Genomic DNA, 27,367 nt, shown 5'->3' on the forward strand with positions numbered 1-27,367 from the left:
GATATGTAGAGCGGCACCCGGGGATCTCACTGCACTTACTATTATCCCCGGGCGCCGCTCCGTTCTGCCGCTATGCCCTCCGGTATCTCCGCTCACTAAGTTATAGTAGGCGGAGATACCAGTCCCTAAGTTATGGTAGGCGGAGTCTGCCCTAGCGCTGGCCAATCGCAGCGCAGAGCTCACAGCCTGGGAGGTTATTTTCTCCCAGGCTGTGAGCTCTGCAGTGCGATTGGCCAGCGCTAGGGCAGACTCCGCCTACCATAACTTAGGGAACGGAGATACCGGAGGACATAGCAGGAGAACGGAGCGGCGCCCGGGGATAATAGTAAGTGCAGAGAGATCCCCGGGTGCCGCTCTACCTATCTGTATAGTTAGTTCATAGGGTAAGAATCGGTGAAAGGTCCTCTTTAAGCCATGTTCTGAAAACCACATCCCATTTTTACCCATGTAAACGTTTTGTATTTTTTGTTGGGAAAGGTGGCAACCATATATGGTGCTGATCCCTTGGAATAGTCTTGCGAGTTGGATTTAGGACATACTCACTGTACAGAATGGAGTGACCTGTCAATTGCAAATGCAATGAGAGGAGCCATGGTGGATAATACCCATCACTGCATTTACAATGAAATAATTACAATAATCTTACTTGGAAAACAGATGGAGATGGTATACCCTAACCTTGTGGATTTGGCAGGAGACAGAAGAAGAGATTGGTGGTGGGCTGTCCAACGGTGAGAGCTAAGGTGCGAAAATAAAGGTATTGGCGCATAATGTCCGCAACTGGCGATAATACAGGTTGCGGCCTTTTAACACTTCAGATGCCGTAGTCAAACATGACCACGGCATCTGAACGCGGTAAAACCCGGAAGCGCATGCTTCTAGGTGTCCTTCGGCCCCACCAGTTGAGGATCGGGGGAAGCTGAATGCACTGTGCAGCAGCCCCTGTCCTCCTGTGTGACAGGAGGCTGCTTCACATTAGTTCCTATGGAGCCCATGCCTGTGGCAAAGCTCTATAGGAACATAGTATGATCCCCATAAACTCCAATGCTAATGCATAGGAGTCAATGAAAGAAGCAATCTAATGATTGCTTATAGTTCCCTATGAAAACTATAAAAAAAAAGTGTTAAAACATGTTTTTAAAAATTAAAAAAAATATAAAAATTCAAATCACCCAACTTTCCCCCAAATGAGAACAAAACATAAAAAATACACATCATGGGTATCGCTGCGTGGGGAAACACCTGTACTATTAAATATCAAAATATTTATCCCATACGGGAAACGGCAAAATGGATACAAAAGTGAAAACATTTTTTGTTGCTTCTCTTCCCACAAAAAAAAAAAGTAGTACACACCCCTAAAAAGTACAGACCGCCCCGTAAAAAAATTAGCCCTCACACAGCTCCATACATATAACTGCAGAAAAGAGGGTTCAGACTATAGCGAAAAAAAAAAAAGTTTTGTTTTTCAGTAAAAAAAAATATACTGTGGTATCGCTGTAATCGTACTGACCTGGATAATGAAAGTAAGTGGTCAGTTTTACCTTATAGGGAATGCACTAAAAACAAAACCCATAAAACTATTTCGGAATTGCGTTTTTTTTCCCCAATTTTCCCCGATTTGGAATTTTTTTCCCCACTTTCCACCACATTTTATGCAACCGTAAATCGTGCCATTAGAAAGTACATCTTGTCCTGCAAAAACCAAGCCCTCATATAGCTATGTGAATGAAAAAATAAAGTTATGGCTTTGGGAGGGCTGGGAGTAAAAAACGTAAACAAAAAAGCGGAAAATCGCCGGGTCTTGAAAGGGTTAATAAAGAAATTTAAATGAACACATTGGTAATTGTCTATTATTAATAAGACCGACTTACTTATCTGAGCTATTGGTGATTATATTGTGTTATGGGATTTATGCCAACATGGCAGTATACAAATATGTTTTAAAGAAACGTATACCACACTGCATGCGTCTTATACAATGCGAGTCAATGGGAGTCGTATGTCCCTGTATGAAAGAAATAATGATATGTGAACATAGCCTTAAACAGTAGAATAAACTATTTTAGGCTAGGTTCACATACAGGTGAAACTTGAAAAATTTGAATTTATTTCAGTAATGCAACTTAAAAGGTGAAACTAACATATGAGATCGACTTATTACATGCAAAGCGAGATATTTCAAGCCTTTATTTGTTATAATTTGGATGATTATGGCTTACAGTTTATGAAACCCCCAAGTCAGGCCTCATGCACACGACCGTTCTTTTGGTCCGCATCCGAGCCGATGCGGACCCATTCACTTGAATGGGGCAGCAAAAGATGCGGACAGCACTTCACCACACACAGACGGATCCTGGACATGGGCTTCAAATGTAGTGCAATGTACTGTATTTTTTATGCTTTTTTTTCTAAGGCTACTTTCACACCTGTGTTCGGTGCGGATCCGTCTTGTATCTGCACAGACGGATCCGCACCGATAATGCAAACGCTTGTATCCGTTCGGAACGGATCCGTTTTTCATTGTTCTTTCAAAAAAAAAAGTCTAAGTCAAAACGGATCCGTCTTGACTTACATTAAAAGTCAATGGGGGACGGATCCGTTTTCAATCGCACCATATTGTGTCAGTGAAAACGGATCCGTTCCCATTGACTTACATTGTAAGTCAGGACGGATCCATTTGGCTCCGCATCGTCAGGCGGACGGCAAAACGCTGCAAGCTGCGTTTTGGTGTCCGCCTCAAAAGCGGAACGCAGCCAAACTGATGCATTCTAAACGGATCCTTATCCAACTGATCTGTTTTGGGCTGCTTGTGAGAGCCCTGAAACGGATCTCACAAGCGGACCCATAAACGCCAGTGTGAAAGTAGCCTTAGTGGATCCTAAAGGAAGTGAACATATAATAGAAATAAGTACACTTCTACTTTAAAATCACTTCTGGTGCCCGGCGAGAACCTGGCTTGAATGAGATGGCCTGCGGAGAGCGTGAACATACTGCACCACCCACATCCATACTATTCTGCTCCTTCCAGTTCCTGCTGAATAAAGCTTTAGCACCAGGACTGTGTCTCCTCCTCCAGCTGCACAGGAAGAAGTGACTGACACAGTGTAACGCTGGTCACATGAGCCTGCTGCAGTCATTGGGATTCAGGTGCAGTATTTCCTGACTTCCGCAGTTTATAATGGGGCAGATGTTTGCATTTGTAGCTTCTGGGCAGAGTAGATCAATGTTGGTGCAGTTCCATGCACAATGGCTGCATTATACAATGTCCATGAAAAGCCTCCTTGTGACTTCTTACTGGCGGCTCAGAAACAGCTTTGGTTCATTTCTCTCCAACTACGTCTGTCTGATTCTGTCTATCCCAGGATAAATCCTCGATAAACTGTCATACAGTCATGCACAGCACTGGTGAACTTTCTCCCATGAGGAATCACACAGAGTTTAGCTGGATTCTTGCACCAAAAAAATCTATTCTAGAAAATATTTGTCAAATTACCGGCGTTATGTTATTGTATTTGCACATAGATTTTTTTTTACTACAATTGAAGTCATTGGAGAAAAAAAACAGCAAAAACACCACACATAGTAACCTGTGATTAGCAGACACACCTAGATCTGCAAAAAAAGGGGCAAGAGTACACTGAGAACACACCTAGGGGACCTGCACAGGACTGGGAGTGAATGCAAAGAAGATCCGCACAAATTTCCGTCTGGATTTCTGTGCGTTTCTGCACCGTACCAAACCGCAAACATAATTGACACGCTGCAGATTTGGAAATCTGCACATCAGGTCAATTTCCACACAGAAAAAAATCCGCAAAGTGTACGTGAAATCTGTGTAATCTCGTATTCTGTAACGTGTGCAGGTGGCTTCAGAGTGGCCGCACACGGTGCAGATTACACGCGTTGCAGGTTTTGTGCAGAAAAAGCACAGCATAAGGGCTCATGCTTATGACCATGGTTTGGGTCCGCATTTGGACCCATTCATTTCAATGGGGCCGCAAAAGATGCGGACTGTACGCGGCCCCTCAAAAAACAAACAAACGTCCTATTCTTGTCCATTTTGCGGACAAGAATAGACAATTCTAACAGAGGACAGGACGTAGCGTTCTGCAAAATGGAAGGGTTAGATCTAGTGTAGAGCGAACTTGTTTTTAAGTTCTGCGTCCAAAGTTCGGATTCAGTTATCGAAGAATCCCGTTATGGATTCCGCTACCACGGACCATAATGAAATTTGGAATCTATAACGGGATTCTTCGATAACCCGAACTTTGGACGCAGAACTTAAAAAACAAGTTCGCTCAACACTAGTTATATCTGTTGTAAAACCACATCAAACACGCAGCAAAAACCATAATAAATAATGTGGATTTAGGATACTTTCACACTAGCGGCACGGACCTCCGGCAGGCTGTTAACCCGCCGGAACAGCCTGCCGGAGTCCCTTGCCGCTAGTGTGAAACTAGACTTATGTGTGTGTTTTTTTTGTGCTGTTTTGGTGCAGATTTCTTGCAGATTTTCTGCGCACAAATCTGCACCATGTGCAGCCACCCTTGGGCCATCTGCAAAATACATGCAGTTTTTCTGTGCAGATTCCCGTGCGAAAAAACCACAGTGTACTGCAGTACCAGCAAAGTGAATGAGAGTACACAAGTCTCATGTACACTTTACCAAATTTATAACGTCAATTATGTTTGCAGTTTCAGCTGCTAATTTCACCCTTATCAATGGAAGGGAGAGATCTGCAGCAAAACTGCATCTAAACCACGGCAAAATGTGCAATTAGAAATAGCGGATTTTGGTGTGGACATGGTGTAAAAAACTGAATAATATGAATTTCCATGTTATAAGGGAAAATAATAACATCTACACAACACCGAACCCAAACCTGAACTTCTGTGAAGAAGTTCGGGTCTGGGTACCACAGTCAGTTTTTTATCACGCGCGTGCAAAACACATTGCACCCGCGCGATAAAAACTGAACATCGGAACGCAATCGCAGTCAAAACTGACTGCAATTGCATTCCTACTCGCGCGGGTTTGCCGCAATACACCGGGACACATCCGGACCTAATCCGGACACGCTCGTGTGAACCCAGCCTTAGGACACCTACACATGGTGCGGATTCTCATGCAGCCCTGGCCCCATAGAAGTGAATGGGGCTTCAGTGAAAAATGCATTGCATCCGGAAGCAAGTGCGGGTGCGATGCGTTTTTCACTGATGGTTGCTAGGAGATGTTGTTTGTAAACCTTCAGTTTTTTATCACACGCGTGAAATACGCATCAAAATGCATTGCACTCACACGGAAAAAACTGAACACAATTGCAGACAAAACTGACTGAACTTGCTTGCAAAATGGTGCGAGTTTCACTGAACGCACCCTGAACGCATCCGGACCGACCTAATCCGCCACGCTCGTGTGAAAGAGGCCTATAAGGTTAGAAAAATCCCATGTACACCTTGCTTTTTATTTAGGTGTGGAAATTGACCTGCTGTGTGGAAATCTGCAGCATGTCAATTGTTGTTGCGAAGTGTCTCTGTGTGAATTCCGTTTCCGTATTTTCATTTTTCTGTTCCGTTCAAAGATAGAACATGTCCTATTATTGCCCGCAAATCACGTTACCTGGCTCCATTCAAGTCAATGAGTCCTCCAAAAAAAAACAGAATGTACTCTGTATGTCTTCCGTATCGTTCCGTTTTTGCGGAACCATCTATTGGAAATTTTATGCCGAGCCTAATTTTTGCTATGTAATTACTGTATACTGTATATAGCAGTGGTGGCGAACCTATGGCACGGGTGCCCTGGGAAAAGTCTATGGTGTACTAATATGCCTTAGACTTTTCCTGCCATTCATCAGCGCAGGGCGCACTATGAATGGCACAAGCAGCGCATTGAATGTAGGCAGGTTATTATAGATAAATTACATTGAAGACATACTATATTGGTATTCATTGCCATTGCAGTGTTGGCCCTTTGCGATAAATAAGTGGGTGGTAGGGTTGCAGTTTGGGCACTCGGTCTCTAAAAGGTTCACCATCACTGGTATATACCATACAGAAAAACGGAATGGAAAAACGGAACCAGAAACACTTCTAAAACAAAAAACGGAAAAGCGGCCGCAAAACACTGAAAAAGCCATACAGTCGTGTGCATAAGCCCTAAGATCCACATCAATTTCCATGCAGCTTTATGCACGTTTCTGCACCATATCCGCATCAACATCTGCAATTTCTAACAGTGGAAAAGGGTGAAATTCGCAGCTAAACCTAATTGACATGCTGTGGATTTAGAAATCTGCGCAGCACGGCAGGTTAATTTCCGCACAGAAAAAATTCGCTAAATGTACATGAAACTTGTATAATCTCATAGACTTTTTCAATTGTTTGTGTAATTCTGCACCTTATGTAGAGTGGTTTCCCCATAGATTTACAGGGGTTTGTTAAAAAATCTGAAAATCAGCATAAAAAAGCAAAACAAAATTGTGATAAATAGTGTGGATTTATGTCGTTTTTATACAGTTTTTATGTGGATTTTAAGGTAGACTTAAAGGGGTTTTCCAGAATTTTAATATTGATGACCTATCCTCAGGATAGTTCATCAATATCAGATCAGAGGGGGGTCGGACACCCGGCATCCAGCCGATCAGCTGTATGAAGAGAGGGCCATGCTCCGTGAGAGTGCAGCCTTCCCTTCATTGTTTTCCTGCTTGCTGTCGACATCGTAGCGGTGAGCAGGTGTAATTACAAGCCGTTCCATTCACTTCTAGGGGGCGTCTTGTTCCTATTCAATGAGAAGAAGGCAGCTCTGGCGCGGAACCCAGCCTTCTCATCAACCAGCTGATCGGTGGGGGTGTCGGACCCCCACAGATCTGATATTGATGACCTATCCTGGAGTCAGGAACTGCTTTAACTTAAAGCACACGGCCCAATACCAGCAAAGTAAATGCCAGATTTCATGTACACAGTATGTATTTTGTATGTGAAGAAATTGACCTGTGGTGCAGATTTTGATACATGCAGAATGTCAATTGTTTGTGCTGATTTTTAGTGCAGATGCAAATGCATTGCAAAGGGTGAGATCTGGGGCAAATCAGCGTCAAAATATGCAAGTCACATATACAGAAACATAGCGAAAACGGCACAGAAATCCGTACAGAGCATCCACATAAACTACAATGCCGTGTGCAATCTGATGCATATTTTTCACTTTAAAATACCCTGAAGAAAATGCTGGTGAAACTTGAAAGAATGATTCATTTTGCAGATGAGATACAAGTTGCTGTTTATACCCTTTTTTTGTGTTTTGTAATCTTGGTCACGTGTAGTGGTGCTAGCATAGAAATGAATGCGGAACAAGTGTTCCCTCACATGTAAAGGGATGAGGTGAGTATTTACTGGTATATATATATTTTTTTTAAAGGACACTATCAAGGTTTGGGAGTAGGGGGCTCCTAAATGAGGGAGTCATTATATATACTTGGGCAAAATGGTGAGGATATATATACAGTCGTGGCCAAAAGTTTTGAGAATGACACAAATATTAGTTTTCACAAAGTTTGCTGCTAAACTGCTTTTAGATCTTTGTTCCAGTTGTTTCTGTGATGTAGTGAAATATAATTACACGCACTTCATACGTTTCAAAGGCTTTTATCGACAATTACATGACATTTATGCAAAGAGTCAGTATTTGCAGTGTTGGCCCTTCTTTTTCAGGACCTCTGCAATTCGACTAGGCATGCTCTCAATCAACTTCTGGGCCAATTCCTGACTGATAGCAACCCATTCTTTCATAATCACTTCTTGGAGTTTGTCAGAATTAGTGGGTTTTTGTTTGTCCACCCGCCTCTTGAGGATTGACCACAAGTTCTCAATGGGATTAAGATCTGGGGAGTTTCCAGGCCATGGACCCAAATTGTCAATGTTTTGGTCCCCGAGCCACTTAGTTATCACTTTTGCCTTATGGCACGGTGCTCCATCGTGCTGGAAAATGCATTGTTCTTCACCAAACTGTTGTTGGATTGTTGGAAGAAGTTGCTGTTGGAGGGTGTTTTGGTACCATTCTTTATTCATTGCTGTGTTTTGGGGCAAAATTGTGAGTGAGCCCACTCCCTTGGATGAGAAGCAACCCCACACATGAATGGTCTCAGGATGCTTTACTGTTGGCATGACACAGGACTGATGGTAGCGCTCACCTTTTCTTCTCCGGACAAGCCTTTTTTCAGATGCCCCAAACAATCGGAAAGAGGCTTCATCGGAGAATATGACTTTGCCCAGTCCTCAGCAGTCCATTCACCATACTTTCTGCAGAAGATCAATCTGTCCCTGATGTTTTGTTTGGAGAGAAGTGGCTTCTTTGCTGCCCTTCTTGACACCAGGCCATCTTCCAAAACTCTTCGCCTCACTGTGCGTGCAGATGTGCTCACACCTGCCTGCTGCCATTCCTGAGCAAGCTCTTCACTGGTGGCACTCCGATCCCGCAGCTGAATCCTCTTTAGGAGACGATCCTGGCGCTTGCTGGACTTTCTTGGATGCCCTGAAGCCTTCTTAACAAGAATTGAACCTCTTTCCCTGAAGTTCTTGATGATGCTATAAATTGTTGATTGAGGTGCAATCTTAGTAGCCACAATATCCTTGCCTGTGAAGCCATTTTTATGCAACACAATGTTGGCTGCACACGTTTCTTTGCAGGTCACCATGGTTAACAATGGAAGAACAATGATTTCAAGCATCACCCTCCTTTTAACATGTCAAGTCTGCCATTTTAACCCAATCAGCCTGACATAATGATCTCCAGCCTTGTGCTCGTCAACATTCTCACCTGAGTTAACAAGACGATTACTGAAATGATCTCAACAGGTCCTTTAATGACAGCAATGAAATGCAGTGGAAAGGTTTTTTTGGTATTAAGTTAATTTTCATGGCAAAGAAGGACTATGCAATTCATCTGATCACTCTTCATAACATTCTGGAGTATATGCAAATTGCTATTATAAAAACTTAAGCAGCAACTTTTCCAATTTCCAATATTTATGTAATTCTCAAAACTTTTGGCCACGACTGTGTGTGTGTGTATGTGTATATATATATATATATATATATATATTAGCAGAAGGACCTGGCTTCACACAGGTATATTTAATCTACAGTATTTAATTTAATGTTTCTGTGTGTAGTTAAAAGTATCTTCCATAAGAGTAACCTCTATAGCACCCTGCCCCTTTAACAGTGAACTCTACAGCCCCCCACCCCTTAACACTGACCCCCCCCCCTCCAAAGTTCCCTGCCTCCTTAAAATGGGACCTCCACAGCAGCCCACCCCCTTAACTGGCCTTCATAGGGGCCTGCCCCTTTAACAGTGACCTCTACAGCACATTGCCCCTTAACACTGACCTCCATAACAGACCGTCCCCTTAACAGAGAACACCACAGCACCCGCCCCTTTAACAGTGACTGCCACAGTACACCGCTGCCTTAACAGTGACCTCCACAGCAGCTGCCCCTTTCATAGAGGCCTCCACAGTCCCCTGCCCCCTTAACAGTAACATCCACAGCGAACGCCCCTTTAACAGAGACCTCCACAGTGGCCGCCCCTTTATTAGTTATCTCCACAGTACCCCGTCTGCTTAACAGTGATTTCCACAATAACCCGCATAACCTTAACAGCAGGGTGGATTTGATTTAAATCAAACTGATTTAAATCACAATTTAAATCACTAGTCAGTAAGGCTTGATTTAAATCATAGTTTTCTAAATAAAGACTAATTCTTGCTGGTATAACTTATAATATGCAAGTAGATGAAGATTTTTAGAATAACAACTTTTCATATTAGTTTGATTAGGTTGATTCTGTATTCATAGGTTTGTAGAAGTTAGGATTAAGGTCTTTTTCTCAACTCAGTTCATGTTATAACATTTTTGCTGTGAAGAAGAGGCATGTGATCTCTGCTGAGTCAAATTCAGTTTTGAGAACTGCAAAAGTAAACCAAGAATCTGTGATAATATCTTGTAGGCAGAGAAACTGCCCAATAATCTTACAAAAACCTCTGGAAGAGCATGACATTGTGAATGGATTAATGGAATTTATTTACCAAAAAAATTTAACACATACAGCCTTATTCAACATAATTAAAAAACAAATTATTTTATGATGGAATATCCTTTGGATGGTAATATATTTTCCTCAAAAAGTATTTTATATAAAAAAAATCTGATTTAAATCAAAAAAATCTGATTTAACCGCCTCACGTCCGCCCATAGGATATAAACGTCCTATGGGTGGACGTCTATTTCTGACAGCACGTTTTAAAACGTCCTGTCAGAAATAGCAGCTGCACGCTAATCGTGCAGCTGCTGATCGGGTTGCCCGCTGTCAGTGACAGCAGGGCAACCCTAAGACAAGGCAGGGACAGTTCCCCGGAGAGTGCAGGGGCTGTGTGAGGTCTCTCAGAGACCTCGATCAGCCCTGCTGTGAGGCTGTGCAGCGCAGGATTGCTGCTGTACAGCCTCTATAGGGGTGCATTTCCACTGTAACTGGGGCTACTATGTCAGCCCCAGTTACAGGAGAAATCAACAGTGAAAAAAAAAAAAAAAGTGAAGTAAATGTCCCCCAGAGGTCTTGTATGACCTTATGGGGGACGAAAAGTGTAAAATAAAATAAAAATAAAATAAAGTGTTGAAAAAATAAAATAAAAAAAAGGTTCACATGTAAAAAAAAATAAAAATCCCAAGTAAGGAATAAAAAAAAAAATTAAAAATAGAAAAAATAAAATAAAATAGACATATTTAGTATTGCCGCGTCCGTAAAAACCAGCTCTATAAAAATATCACATGACCTAACCCCTCGGGTGAACACCGTAAAAAATAAATAAAAAAAACTGTGTCAAAACAACCAATTTTTGTCACCTTGCATCACAAAAGGTGCAACACCAAGTGATCAAAAACGCGTATGTCCCACAAAATGGTACCAATAAAACCGTCACCTCATCCCGCAAAAAATGAGCCCCTACATAAGAAAATCTCTCAAAAAATAAAAAAAACTATAGCTCTTAGAACATGGAGACACTAAAACATCATTTTTTTGGTTTCAAAAATGCTATTATTGTGTTAAAGTGAAACAAATAAAAAAAAGTATACATATTAGGTATTGCCGCGTCCGTAAAAACCAGCTCTATAAAAATATCACATGACCTAACCCCTCGGGTGAACACCGTAAAAAAAAAAAAAAAAAAAACTGTGTCAAAACAAGCAATTTTTGTCACCTTGCATCACAAAAGGTGCAACACCAAGTGATCAAAAACGCGTATGTCCCACAAAATAGTACCAATAAAACCGTCACCTCATCCCGCAAAAAATGAGCCCCTACATAAGAAAATCTCTCAAAAAATAAAAAAACTATAGCTCTCAGAACATGGACACATTAAAACATAATTTTTTGGTTTCAAAAATGCTATTATTGTGTAAAACTTTAATAAATGAGAAAAAGTATACATATTAGGTATCGCCACGTCCGTAACAATCTGCTCTATAAAAATGTCACTTGACTGAACCCCTCAGGTGAACGCTGTAAAAATAAATAAATAGAAACTGTGCTAAAACAACCAATTTTTTGGTCACCTTGCCCCATAAAGTGTTATAATGAATGATCAAAAAATCATATGTACCCAAAAATAGTACTAATAAAACTGGCACCTTATCCCCTAGTTTCCAAAATGGGGTCACTTCTTGGGAGTTTCTACTGTAAGGGTGCATCAGGGGGCTTCAAATGGGACATGGCATCTAAAAACCATGTGGAGTTCCTTTCCTTCTGCGCCCTGCCGTGTGCCCATACAGCAGTTTACGACCACATGTGGGGTGTTTCTGTAAACCGCAGAATCTGGGTAATAAATATTGAGTTTTGTTTGGCTGTTAACCATCGATGTGTTAAAGAAAAAAATTGATTAAAATGGAAAATCTGCCAAAAAAGTGAAATTTTAAAATTTGATCTCCATTTTCCTTTAATTCTTGTGGAACGCCTAAAGGGTTAACAAAGTTTGTAAAAATCGGTTTTGAATACCTTGAGGGGTGTAGTTTCTACAATGGGGTCATTTATGGGGGTATCCACTATGTAGGCCCCACAAAGTGACTTCAGACCTGAACTGGTCCTTATAAAGTGGGTTTTGGCAATTTTCTTAAAAATTTGAAGAATTGCTTCTAAACTTCTAAGCCTTCTAACGTCCTAAAAAAATAAAATGACATTTCCAAAATGATGCCAACATAAAGTAGACATATGGGAAATGTTAAATAATAACTATTTTATGAGGTATCACTTTCTGTTTTGAAAGCAGAGAAATTGAAATTTAGAAAATTGCAAATTTTTCAAATTTTTGGGTAAATTTGGGATTTTTTCATAAATAAAGGTGAAATATTTTGACTCAAATTTATGACTATCATGAAGTACAATGTGTCACGAGAAAACAATCTCTGAATGACTTGGATAAATAAAGGTGTTCCAAAGTTATTACCACATAAAGTGAGATATGTCAGTTTTGCAAAATTTGGCCTGGTCAGGAAGGGGGCAAAGGGCCCAGATGGGAAGTGGTTAAATCAAAAAAATCGGATTTTTTTTTATTTAAAAAAAATAATTCAGAGATTTTTATTCACCCTGCTTAACAGTGACCTCCACAGCGGCCTGCCCCCATAACCTCCACAGTGCCCGCTCCTTTACCAGTGACCTCCACAGCGGCCTGCCCTTTATTTGTTACCTCCACTGTACCCCGTCTCGTTAAAAATTATTCCCATAATAACCCGGCTTTTCTCTTAGTATCTGACGACAATTGTCCAATCAAATTCCTTTTCTTACAGTGCATTATTGTCTTTAATTGACAGTATATAAAACTCCACAGAAATAGTATACACTTAAGGTCATGTGAGTTACATCAGCCTCTACAACAACAACGGCATCAAAATCATATTAACTCACACATAAGCTGTCTTATACTAAGACTGTCCTTCTGTAGCTACCAATCAAAGCTCATATAATGACCTGTAGCAAAATAGAAGCTGAGCTGTGATTGGTTGCTATATGCACCTGTCGTGAACAGGGAGGGCTCCCCAGTATACAGCAAGGCCACACGGGTTCATAAGGAAACTTTGTACTTTTATTCCTAACAAATCAAACCTAGGAAGCACCATGGAAACAACAGTATGGCAATATATGTATTTATAGTTCTAGGGGCACTCACCCTGGTGCTGCGCCACTCGCCGAAATATGTAGTGAAAGGTGTTTCCCAATTTAACTATAGGCAAAACCGTGTGTACGACTGCCAGCGCTATATTATCTCCCTTTAGCGTTATAGATCCACTGTAGTGTCTGCAGAGCCAGCCGCCGGTGGCACAGCACAGGGTTCTCAAACTTATCATCCGGCAGAGTATCAGACCCAGACCTGCCTGAACCTCTACAACAACACCACACAGCAATACAGGGATACACAGAGTACCTTATACTATGTCACTGTTCATGTCCGACCGGACAAACCTAACTAACTCGGTGGCATGCACAACAGAGCCTACAAGTCGATACTGTGCTGCAGAGTCACCGGTGTAGGCCTACACAGAAACAAGTTGATCCTCTACCTTTAGTGTGCACGCTGTTCACGACTCACCAGTTCAGTACCAGTATCAGTTGCTGTACGGATCCAGAACTCCAGCACACAGCTCCTCAGAGAAACAATCCTTTACACTGAATAATCTCTCTCAGACTCCTGCAGCACAGACATAGGGCCAGATTTATCATTAGCTCAAGTCAGAATAATGGAGTGAAAAAGTCGCACATTTTTGCGCAATCGCTTAAACTGCGCTCTGCACTATGCTCGCCAGTTTTCTGAAAGTGGGCGTGTTTTCTTATGTAAATGAATCTCTAGACAGATTTACTATTGCGACTATTTAAAAAGTCGCAAAAATAATGCGCAATTTCACTCCAGTGAGGACCATGCTCATCTTATGCGACTTTTTAATAGAACATGCGACTTTTTCGTAAAGGCTTTTGTAAAGCTGCTTAGTGACCTATAAACTGCTACCGTCAAACCACATTTATTACAGTCTTAAAGGGCCGATCATAAAACTGACCTTAGCCATATGTGAAAGTGGAGTGAGCTGTCAGAGTAATGATAAATCTGGCCCATAGTCTCTCACTTCCTGCAGCCTTAGAACACAGTCCAGCCAGCTCACAAGCGACACAGCGGCATCTGGTGACTGGAGTTAGTACTACTGGCAATAACAGTCTATAAGTTCCTAACACTGAACTGATGCAGCCTGTGTGTTTCATAGGAGCACTCTGCAAATAATCCCAGTTCACATGAAGGTCGACTTAAGGGTATATCCTCACCCTCTTACACAACCTGATGAATATCCAGGCTAACTGCCACAACAGCCAACAGACAATGGCTCCTGTAGTTTGGTGGTTAGGTTACTAAGCGTAATTTTTGGCAAATAATTGCAAAGCGCGGGGTGAAAATTTCCACTCAAAACATAGTCTATGACATTCCCCGAGTCACAGAACGCAGCTGTGCAAAACTTCGCAATTGTAAATGCGACTATGCGGATTCCTTTAGTGGACATACGAACATACATACACTCATTTTTGTATATTAGATATATACAGTATATATATACATTGTATATGTATTATATATATATATAAATATAGTGAGACAGTGACTGGAAAAGTAGTAGAAAACCGTTATATTTCGCCTAGGTTTCTTTCATATACAATGTACTGGGCTACAGCAAGTGGATATCTCAACTAGGAAAACTGGGTGAGATATCAGAAATCCAGGAAAGATGGGTTGCCTTAGCAAAACAATGTTTGCTGAGGACTTTGGTTAATGGTGTTGTCGGGCCTGGATTTTTATGGAATGATGAGCAGGTTGGTAGTGGGGCTCCTCATTCCTTTCCTGTCCAGAACAGGTTTCCTATGTAGCTCTTAGCCAGGTGATGGAGCTCAGCTCATTTCTGGGCTATAAAGGTCTGCACTATAAGCATGTGTGTGGGAGGGATTGGTTGAACAGACTGTCTTTCACCAGTACTGCTGAAGTCTGCCTAAACAACAAAAAGGACACTGTAAGTTTACTTTGAGTTGTGTCGTGTGGCTGATAGTAGGCCGCCCGTATAGAAAGGGTGATCTTGTGTTTAGTTAGTGCTCAGCCGAGCAGGAGTTTATTTTGTGTTTTTGCCTGAATGTAAAGGCCTTATATTTTTGCTTGTGGATGAAAATAAAGAAAACCGGTGAATCATTGTGTGAACAGTGCCGTTGTATCACTGTCTCTGACTTCTGTGCCTACCAATATTGAGTTGACCCCCACAATATATATATATATATATATATATATATTGTGGGGGGTTAGCTCTTCTCCAGGGGTCATTCACACAAGTATCGTCGCCAGACACCAAGTTTCAGGTCCAAACATCGCTTTATTTGGCACCTCAGCAAACCAAACATAAATGATACAAAATATGCCCGGCTGGGCTCTAACTAAACATATAATAACCTGACTCACCTAAAGGACCGTTCACATACGGTCATAACATGTGGCTTTCTCAGCCCAATAGTCAAGCAGCCTCCAGGCTGTAGCAAATGCAAGTCTCTTTGAAGGATTGTGGTCCAGCAGTCCTCCCGACTCTGACTCTGTGGCCCTTGTGCCACAGGCATCACTGCATCCCCCAAATTCCAGGCTGTCACTTAGCCTCGTGGTCCCTCAGCCTAGCCCGGCTGAGACCACACACACAGAGCCTCAACAGGCCTCTGTTTCTGGAAAACACACTCTCCTTCCCCAGACTGGGAGCCACATCCAAGTCCAGCAACAGGATTAAATACCATCCCTGGACATGGTCATATTCCAAAATCCTGGACTGGAGCATGGGGAACAGGCACCCACCCAACACATTGCCTGTTCCCAGTAAAAGCCCACCCTGGACTAGCTGAAGCTAGCTAAGCTAAGTAGCTTGGTGTCCACCAACTAGCTTAGTGGCCACCTATATCTAGGGCCTTTACTCCACCAAGGCCGCGCCCCTTGGTGACACGCTCCTGGTGCAAACACCCCTTTTTCATGCTTCCCCGGGACTTTACTGCACCCATCACTATTCACATTGCCACAATATATATATATATATATATATATATATATATATATATATATATATATAATGTATATTCTGGGGGTGCAATTGGGAGCAAATATATATATTGGGAGCACTATGGGGGCCATTATAAATACTGTGGGACACTGTGAGGGCCATTTGATGTCCAGGAGGAATGATGGGAGCCATTATGTATGCTGAGGGCACTGCAGGGGTTGGAATGTTAAAAAAATAAAAAGCCAATGAAATTCTTTTTTTTTTTTAATGGTCAGTAATCCCTGGAATTTTCCTCCCTGGGAAGAGCCTGGAAATGCATTTAATGTGTGGAAATGTATGGTCAATGGACTCCTTTTTCTGGCTCTTGATGGTCTCATCTCTCCTATTACTGTTTCCTGAAGAAACCAAGACAATTTGTAATCCCAAACCATATGGCTCAAGACACTTTAGGCCAAAACCATAATTTCCTGGAAAAGTGAAGGCTATTGAAGGCAATCTGTAGTTAATAATGTCTCGACTATATAATAAATCTTTATTACATAACTTCTGGGTTTCTAGGAATTCCAATTTAAAATCAAAGGAAGAGGTCACACCCCAGATATATGGGTGATATAGGCAAAAAAAGAAAACGGCAATTGTTTGAAAGATGTAAACCCCTGTGCGTTGCCACTCAAAACCCCTTATGTACCAGTAAACATATAATAACGGTGTATATGGTGTTACTGGATATCAATACTATGAGGGTATACAAATGGGGAAACGCATCATATGCAGTGGTACTCTGATACCTGTGATATTATTGGTAAACGGTAACTAAGTAGCTGCATATTGTATACTGAGCACCTGGTAGCACTCGAGCACTGTATTCGCACACTAGTGGTCCCCTCGGCAACTGCATATACCCTAAGTTACTGGGCTCTCCTCAATATATCAGCACCGAGCACATATCATAAGGGGACACTTCAACTATGAGTCAGTGCCCCCAAATATGCTGTGGGTGCATCAAGCCACACAAACAGTAGTGGGAGGGTGCACCTGGTTAGCCAAGCCACTCTAGTCTGCTGTGGCTGCTCAACTCACTAGGCTAACTAGTACTATTCAGATACTTGTTTGCACACTAGTACTACACCAATGCTTATATGCCCATATGCTCAACGTATTTCAACACAATTCCAGTGTGTCATCAGGAGCTATTGAACGATACATGAAGCAAAGAGGACGCCAACAAACTGATGATGTATGGTGGTGTGTCTGCCTGTCTGGTGCTGGAATGGCCATGCTCGAGTGCTACCAGGTGCTCAGTATACAATATACAGATGCTTGATCATTGCCCTAGTAAAGGGTATCATATTTAGGAGCACAAACTTACCACTACTTCATTAGTCCAATCTTTAGCGCAAGTGTCACAAGCATATAGTTACCTTTGAGCAATGATATAACAGGTATCAGGGTGCCATTGCATCTGATGTGTATCCCCCTTTGTATACCCTCATAGTATTGATATCCAGTGACACCATATTCACTGTTATTATATGTTTATTGATACATATAGGGTTTTCAGTGGTAACGCATAGGGGTTTACGTCTTTCAAACAACTACAGTTTTCTTTTTTGCTTATATCATCCATATATCTGGGGTGTGACCTTTTCCTTTCATTTTTATTTGGAAAATAATAAAAATTATTTGTTTTGATTTTAAACGTTTCTTTAGGCAGTAAGTTGTGATGATGAATTGATGCATTTATTATCTTTGTGTCTGTGCTTGGTAACTAGGTATTCACTTCGTTATTGTCAGCATCCACACTATAGTGTTTAAAATAATTTTCCATTCACACTTTAACAGGCCAATGGCATCAGTGACAAGAGACGTGTTTGGTAACCTGCCAGATGGCAAGACAGTGGAGAGGTTTCATCTTGAGTCGGACTTCATCAAGGCCGAAATTATATCCTTTGGCTGCATCATAACTCGTTTAGAAACAAAAGATAGACATGGACATTTCAGAGATATTGTCCTTGGGTTTGATAGTTTGGAAGGTGAGTTTTATTTTTATCTTTTTGTACAGGTCTGGTATATCCTGGTTTGATAGTATAGTAAAGCATTAACCTTGTGGATGTACTGATCTACCCATATTCCTATAGTAATATATAAAGAGTTATTTTGGAATCGCCCAGTTTGTCAGAAGAGCAAACGTGCAGGGACCACCCAAATTAGTTAGGTCACTGACATAGTCCAGTATAATTTGGATTCACCAGAACCCCTAGTCATGCTAATATAATAGTAATGTGGCTGATGTAAACATCTATGGTCTCTACTTTATTGGCTCATATACAGGTTCCTGATCCATCTGTACGAGAAACATGGCCCCTCTGTTGGCCGCATCTCCTGGATCGACCAGGGCTGCCCTTATCCAAACTGACTGCATCATAGTAATTTATGATATAGTCAGTTCCTATCTAATTATTTGTGTATTGTACTGTGCTGACACATGATCATGTGAGGACAGTACAATAGACTCACAATCAGATAGCAACCGACTGTATTATAAATCACTATGATGCGGTCAGTTCGGGTAAGGGGAATTTCTGCCAACCACAGTGTTTCCTGGACCGAGCATGGTCATGTGAATCAGTCCTCAAACACAGCACAGTAAAAGTCTGGCACCTCTGGTCAATGTTTCCAAGATGGTCAATCTTTAAAGCTGACTGAAAGTTTTCTCCTTATGTACAGTAATAGGGAAATGCACCTCATGAATACTTTAGACTCCTGTCGTACAGAGCTGGCATAACGCTGCAAGGAATAACATATAAATTGTATAACTACCATACGTTCACACAATAGCAACAGATTGCTGAAATGTGGTTCCTTTTAAAATTGTACCTCCTCGGTCTTACAACAGCACTATAACTAAGTTTTAAAAGTATTCAGTTCATCCTATTCACACTACCCCCCCCCCCCTTTCGAATATTCCCTTTCAACCCCACTTGTTCCAGTACTCAAAATTAAGTTTTTCTATATAAGAATACGATTATTTGACTTAACCCCTTAAGGACTCAGCCCTATTTCACCTTAAGGACTTGGCCATTTTTTGCAAATCTGACCAGTGTCACTTTAAGTGCTGATAACTTTAAAACGCTTTGACTTATCCAGGCCGTTCTGAGTTAGTTTTTTCGTCACATATTGTACTTTATGACACTTTTTTTTTATTGCAAATTTCCAAGTTTCAATTTCTATAATACATAGTAATACCTCCAAAAATAGTTATTACTTTACATTCCCCATATGTCTACTTCATGTTTGGATCATTTTTGGAATGATATTTTATTTTTTGGGGATGTTACAAGGCTTAGAAGTTTAGAAGCAAATCTAAATCTAAACTTTTCTGAAATTTTCAAAAACCCAATTTTTATGGACCAGTTCAGGTCTGATGTCACTTTGCGAGGCTTACATAATAGAAACCACCCAAAAATGACCCCTATATACTACACCCCTCAAGGTATTCAAAACAGATTTTACAAACTTTGTTAACCCTTTAGGTGTTCCACAAGAATTAATGGAAAATAGAGATACAATTTAAAAATTTAACTTTTTTGGCAAATTTTCCTATTTAATAATTTTTTTCCAGTTACAATGCAAGGGTTAACAGCCAAACCAAACTCAATATTTATGGCCCTGATTCTGTAGTTTACAGAAACACCCCATATGTGGTCGTAAACCGCTGTACGGGCACACGGCAGGGCGCAGAAGGAAAGGAATGCCATACGGTTTTTGGAAGGCAGGTTTTGCTGGACTGTTTTTTTTTTGACACCATGTCCCATTTGAAGCCCCCTGATGCACCCCTAGAGTAGAAACTCCATAAAAGTGACCCCATCTAAGAAACTACACCCCTCAAGGTATTCAAAACTGATTTTACAAACGTCGTTAACCCTTTAGGTGTTCCACAAGAGTTATTGGCAAATGGAGATGAAATTTCAGAATTTAAATTTTTGGGCAAATTTTCCATTTTAAGCCATTTTTCCCAGTAACAAAGCAAGGGTTAACAGCCAAACAAAACTCAATATTTATGGCCCTGATTCTGTAGTTTACAGAAACACCCCATATGTGGTCGTAAACAGCTGTACAGGCACACGGCAGGGCGCAGAAGGAAAGGAATGCCATACGGTTTTTGGAAGGCAGATTTTGCTGGACTGTTTTTTTTGACACCATGTCCCATTTGAAGCGCCCCTGATGCACCCCTAGAGTAGAAACTCCAAAAAAGTGGCCCCATTTTAGAAACGACGGGATAGGGTGGCAGTATTGTTGGTACTAGTTTAGGGTACATATGATTTTTGGTTGCTCTATATTACACTTTTTGTGAGGCAAGATCACAAGAAATAGCTGTTTTGGCACCGTTTTTATTTTTTGTTATTTACAACATTCATCTGACAGGTTAGATCATGTGATATTTTTATAGACCAGGTTGTCACGGATGCCGCGATACCTAATATGTATACTTTTTTATTTATGTAAGTTTTACACAATGATTTCATTTTTGAAGCAAAAAAAATTATGTTTTAGTGTTTCCATAGTCTGAGAGCCATAATTTTTTCAGTTTTTGGGCGATTACCTTGGGTAGGGTATGATTTTTGCGGGATGAGATGACGATTTTATTGGCATTATTTTGGGGTGTGTGTGACTTTTTGATCGCTTGCTATTACACTTTTTGTGATGTAAGGTGACAAAAAATGGTTTATTTAGCACAGTTTTTATTTTAATTTTTTTACGGTGTTCATCTGAGGGGTTAGTTCATGGGATATTTTTATAGAGTAGGTCGATACGGACGCGGCGATACCTACAGGGAGTGCAGAATTATTAGGCAAGTTGTATTTTTGAGGATTAATTTTATTATTGAACAACAACCATTTTCTCAATGAACCCAAAAAACTCATTAATATCAAAGCTGAATATTTTTGGAAGTAGTTTTTAGTTTGTTTTTAGTTTTAGCTATTTTAGGGGGATATCTGTGTGTGCAGGTGACTATTACTGTGCATAATTATTAGGCAACTTAACAAAAAACAAATATATACCCATTTCAATTATTTATTTTTACCAGTGAAACCAATATAACATCTCAACATTCACAAATATACATTTCGGACATTCAAAAACAAAACAAAAACAAATCAGTGACCAATATAGCCACCTTTCTTTGCAAGGACACTCAAAAGCCTGCCATCCATGGATTCTGTCAGTGTTTTGATCTGTTCACCATCAACATTGCGTGCTGCAGCAACCACAGCCTCCCAGACACTGTTCAGAGAGGTGTACTGTTTTCCCTCCTTGTAAATCTCACATTTGATGATGGACCACAGGTTCTCAATGGGGTTCAGATCAGGTGAACAAGGAGGCCATGTCATTAGATTTTCTTCTTTTATACCCTTTCTTGCCAGCCACGCTGTGGAGTACTTGGACGCGTGTGATGGATCATTGTCCTGCATGAAAATCATGTTTTTCTTGAAGGATGCAGACTACTTCCTGTACCACTGCTTGAAGAAGGTGTCTTCCAGAAACTGGCAGTAGGACTGGCAGTTGAGCTTGACTCCATCCTCAACCCGAAAAGGCCCCACAAGCTCATCTTTGATGATACCAGCCCAAACCAGTACTCCACCTCCACCTTGCTGGCGTCTGAGTCGGACTGGAGCTCTCTGCCCTTTACCAATCCAGCCACGGGCCCATCCATCTGGCTCATCAAGACTCACTCTCATTTCATCAGTCCATAAAACCTTAGAAAAATCAGTCTTGAGATATTTCTTGGCCCAGTCTTGACGTTTCAGCTTCTGTGTCTTGTTCAGTGGTGGTCGTCTTTCAGCCTTTCTTACCTTGGCCATGTCTCTGAGTATTGCACACCTTGTGCTTTTGGGTACTCCAGTGATGTTGCAGCTCTGAAATATGGCCAAACTGGTGGCAAGTGGCATCTTGGCAGCTGCACGCTTGACTTTTCTCAGTTCATGGGCAGTTATTTTGCGCCTTGGTTTTTTGCGACCCTGTTGACTATTTTGAATGAAACGCTTGATTGTTCGATGATCACGCTTTGCAATTTTAAGAGTGCTGCATCCCTCTGCAAGATATCTCACTATTTTTGACTTTTCTGAGCCTGTCAAGTCCTTCTTTTGACCCATTTTGCCAAAGGAAAGGAAGTTGCCTAATAATTATGCACACCTAATATAGGGTGTTGATGTCATTAGACCACACCCCTTCTCATTACAGAGATGCACATCACCTAATATGCTTAATTGGTAGTAGGCTTTCGAGCCTATACAGCTTGGAGTAAGACAACATGCATAAAGAGGATGATGTGGTCAAAATACTCATTTGCATAATAATTCTGCACTCCCTGTAATATGTATACTTTTTATTTATTTATGTAAGTTTTACACAATAATATAATTTTTGAAACAAAAAAAAAATCATGTTTTAGTGTCTCCATATTCTGAGAGCCATAGTTTTTTCAGTTTTTGGGCGATTATCTTAGGTAGGGTCTAATTTTTTGCGGGATGAGATGACGATTTTATTGGCACTATTTTGGGGTGCGTGTGACTTTTTGATCGCTTGCTATTACACTTTTTGTGATGTAAGGTGACAAAAAATGGTTTATTTAGCACAGTTTTTATTTTTTATTTTTTACGGTGTTCATCTGAGAGGTTAGGTCATGTGATATTTTTATAGAGCCGGTCGATACGAACGCGGCGATACCAAATATGTATACTTTTTTTTTATTTATGTAAGTTTTACACAATAACAGCTTTTTTCAAACCCAAAAAATGATCTTTTAGTGTCTCCATATTCTGAGCCATAGTTTTTTGGGCGATTGTCTCAGGTAGGGGCTCATTTTTTGCGGGATGAGGTGACTGTTATATTGGTATTATTTTGGTGGGCAAACGCCTTTTTGATCGCTTGCTGTTGTACTTTTTGTGATGTAAGGTGACAAAAAAATTGTTTATTTAGCACAGTTTTTATTTTTTTATTTTTACGGTGTTGATCTGAGGGGTTAGGTCATATGATATTTTTATAGAGCCGGTCGATACGGACGCGGCGATACCTAATATGTATACTTTTTTTTTTCCTCTATTTTTTACCAATTTTTTTTACTTTATTTGGGGAAAATTACGTTTTTGTTTATTTTTACTTGAAACTAATTTTTTGGGGGGAGAACTTTATTTTTTCAACTTTTCTTTTCACTTTATTTTTGGTCCCACTTTGGGACTTGAACTTTGGGGGGTATATTCCTTTACAATGCATTCCAATACTTCCTTAGACATCGCGCTGCCATCGGGTCCCCCCTACAGCCGCATGGGGACCCGATGGCACCGCCGCCGCAACCGCAGGTAAAGCCGCAAACCGCAGGTCTGAATTGACCTGCGGTTTGCGGCGATCGCCGATACGGGGGGGTCACATGACACACACACCCTTCCCCGGCGTTGTGACAGGATGCCCGCTGAATGATTTAAGTGGGCATCCTGTTCCGATTAACCCCCGCCGCGCCGCAATATCGGTTTAAACCCATGACGTACCGGTACGTCATGGGTCCTTAAGGACTCGGGAAACATGCCGTACCGGTACGTCATGCGTCCCTAAGGGGTTAAATAGGATCTTAGCTGATTTCGAAAAAACTGGTTTCCCTAATCACATGATCTCAAACTGATACTCACCAAAAAAAGCTGTAGTCAGCTACCTTTTTATACCAGACAATGTCAACAGAAACCAGGTTCTCCAAAAAGAACAAGAATAAAACTATTCAGAAACTTCTATTTATTTATTTATTTATTTATTAATGGTATGCACTTAGGTAGCGCTAGTATATTCCACAGCGTTTTACAGAGATTAGCATGACGCTGTCCCCAGTGGGGCTCACAATCTAAGTTCCCTATCAGCATGTCTTTGGAGTGTGGGATGAAACCAGAGTGCCTGGAGGAAACCACCTAAACACAGGGAGACTATACAAACTCCATGCAGATGTTGTCCTTGGTCAGATTGGAACCTAGGACTCCAGTGCTGCAAGACACCAGTGCTAACCACTGAGCCACCGTACTGCCCATCTAACAATAACTTGCTGGTTTATTCACCACATGTGAATATGAAACATTTCGGCTCATGAGTGATGTGAACCTAACCTTAGATAGCAACCAAACACACATGTGTATGGCCAACAGTTGTCTCCATTGACTTGCCCATAGTTTGTTTATCCATGAGGGGAAAGTTAGACATGCAGAAACTCCTAACACCTCCTCTTCTATCCTGACCCAAAAAAAGGATGGGATGGGGTGAAATTCAACATATTCACCTTCATTTTTCCCATCTGGCGATTGCCCATGAATCCCACTGTAATCAGCAGAATCTGCTTATATTAATCTAATCTGTAGTCTCCAGCACTCCATCAAATGTGGGATGTGTTTTTAACCCAAATAATTTTCCATAAGTATTAATAAATGGTTCCACCCCCACCCAACCATCTTGATATACGGTATGTAATAAAGTCCCTGCCTCTACCTGAGAGCTGAATCACTTGTAATATAACTTAAGCTACTTTAACACTTGCATTTAACTTTTCCTGTATTGAGATCCAGCAGAGGATTTTAATACCAGAGAAAAACGCTTCCGTTTTGTCCCCATTCATTGTCAATGGGGACAAAACGTAACAGAACAGAACGGAGTGCTGCAAAATGCATTCCATTCCGTTTGGATGCGTTCCCATAAAGGAGAGCAAACCACAGCAAGACATATCCGTCATGACCCACAATGCAAGTCAATGGTGCCGGATTCGTTTTCTCGGACACAATAGAGAATGGATTAGTCCCCCATTGACTTTCAGTGGTGTTCATACCGGATCTGTCCTTGCTATTTTAAAGTTCATATGCAGATGGTTGTATTATCAGGAACGGAAGCGTTTTCGCTAAACCCTGCCAGATCAGGCAAAAACGCAAGTGTGAAAGAGACCTTACTGTTCAAAGCCAGTGAAGTAACCTGATGCTCTTCTGCCCCAGTTAATCTCTCACTGAGCAGGTCTAACAGCTCCAGACTTTCAGAAATAGGCAATGGGACACTAAAAACAGTGTTTCATCATGTAATTAAATACTCCCAAGGGAATAAATTGCAAAAAAGGACAGATTTTCTTTTATAGAGCAAGAATCATTCAAATGTATTTGTGATAAAAGAAATAGCACATTTAAGGTACAAATACTGTTTTGCAGCCGTTTAGAAGAAAAGTAATCAGAATGTGTCACAATGATTTGACTGCCAGAAAGGTGTGATGTTAGCTGTGTATAGCGATAACATCAGTTACATAGGAAGTGTAGCATAGATGCAGCCAACTCCTGCTAAGCATCTGAATATAGCAAATGCTGCATCTGCGTGGGAGATATGTAGTATAATTGTATACGTGCATGGTGGCTCACCTATCTTGATTTCTGGACTTTAGGTCCTTTTTAATTAAAAGACAAAACAATAAAATCAATTAATACCATGTATATACATGATAATTCATCAGCCCTAATGTACCAAAATATACTATTTCATATACAAAGTAATAAAATATAAAAAATAAATTAAAATAAGTTAAAAAAAGGCAGTTTCCAAGTCTGTTCTTAATCTTATTGTTGCTCCATAATTGTGTCCAGATCAAAATTTTAAGGCAAAGAGTTCTTATTTGACATGATCGATCGATCGATGATTTATATTTATCAAAGCCAGTGATGGTGAAGACTGTGATATTTCAATAAAAAAAGTAAAAAAGAAAAAATATAAAAAATATATAAAAAATTTATAAGAAAGTATATAAAAAATGTATTCCAATTAATCGTGACAATCTGTGATTTATATCGCTATTTTTTTGTTATTTCGTTATTTTTCTTAATTAATTATGAATAGTCCATCAAATGTCCTTTAATTTATATTATTTTTGTGATTTTAATGGATAGTGTCTTCAATCGTTTTGTAGTGCCCCTTAGGGTCCATTCACACGTCCGTTTTTTCTTTCCTGATCTGTTCCGTTTTTTGCGGAACAGATCTGGACCAGATCTGGACCCATTCATTTTCAATGGGTCCTGGAAAAAATCGGACAGCACAATGTGTGCTGTCCGTTTCCGTTGTTCCGTTCCGCATGTCCGTTTAAATATAAAACATGTCCTATTCTTTTCCGCAAAATTCGGATCCTGGTACAATACAAAGTCAATGGATCCGCAAAAAACGGAAGACATTCGGATGTCATTACGTATGTCATCCGTTTTATGCGGATTCCGTTCCTGGACATTTAAAATTTTTTATTTTTTTTTCAAAGAAATCCAAACAACTTTATTTGCTTATTGAAATTTATACATGTTTCCGTTTTTTGCGGATCCGCAAAAAACGGATGACATACGGAAACATTTTCAGGAACAACGGATCCGCAAAAAACAGATCAAAAATCGGGATATAGAAAAATACTGACGTGTGAATGTAGCCTTATTGTGTTCAGAATAATCAGTTCATCCAAAGTGTTTAAAATATAACATAAAGTAATTGGATTGTTATTGCTGCTAAGCAGTATATGTTATTATTTAACAAAGAGAGCTTCTCATGTTCCGAGCGAGATAGCTGTAATGTGCAAAATAATTAGTAATTCTAAATCTTCAATCGTTCTGCAATGCCCCTTGTTGTATTTAGAGTAGTGAGTTTATTCAAAGTATTTCACAATATGGTATACAGGGAGTACAGAATTATTAGGCAAGTTGTATTTTTGAGGATTAATTTTATTATTGAACAACAACCATGTTCTCAATGAACCCAAAAAACTCAATAATATCAAAGCTGAATATTTTTGGAAGTAGTTTTTAGTTTGTTTTTAGTTTTAGCTATTTTAGGGGGATATCTGTGTGTGCAGGTGACTATTACTGTGCATAATTATTAGGCAACTTAACAAAAAACAAATATATACCCATTTCAATTATTTATTTTTACTAGTGAAACCAATATAACATCTCAACATTCACAAATATACATTTCTGACATTCAAAAACAAAACAAAAACAAATCAGTGACCAATATAGCCACCTTTCTTTGCAAGGACACTCAAAAGCCTGCCATCCATGGATTCTGTCAGTGTTTTGATCTGTTCACCATCAACATTGCATGCAGCAGCAACCACAGCCTCCCAGACACTGTTCAGAGAGGTGTACTGTTTTTCCTCCTTGTAAATCTCACATTTGATGATGGACCACAGGTTCTCAATGGGGTTCAGATCAGGT

General features: G+C 40.4%; 1 protein-coding gene across 1 annotated transcript in view; it reads left to right on the plus strand.

Annotated features, from left to right (window-relative positions):
* Positions 1-2,982: 2,982 nt before the first annotated feature.
* GALM (galactose mutarotase) overlaps positions 2,983-27,367 on the plus strand; it is an 86,042-nt gene continuing 61,657 nt past the window's right edge. Inside the window, exons 1-2 of the mRNA XM_040429588.1 lie at positions 2,983-3,150; positions 17,955-18,145. Of these exons, the coding sequence (XP_040285522.1) occupies positions 3,122-3,150; positions 17,955-18,145 (220 nt within the window). The 5' untranslated portion in view covers positions 2,983-3,121. The remainder of the gene's footprint in view (positions 3,151-17,954; positions 18,146-27,367) is intronic.

This window comes from Bufo bufo, chromosome 4 (genome assembly GCF_905171765.1).
Source record: "Bufo bufo chromosome 4, aBufBuf1.1, whole genome shotgun sequence".
Classification (NCBI taxonomy): Eukaryota; Metazoa; Chordata; class Amphibia; order Anura; family Bufonidae; genus Bufo; species Bufo bufo.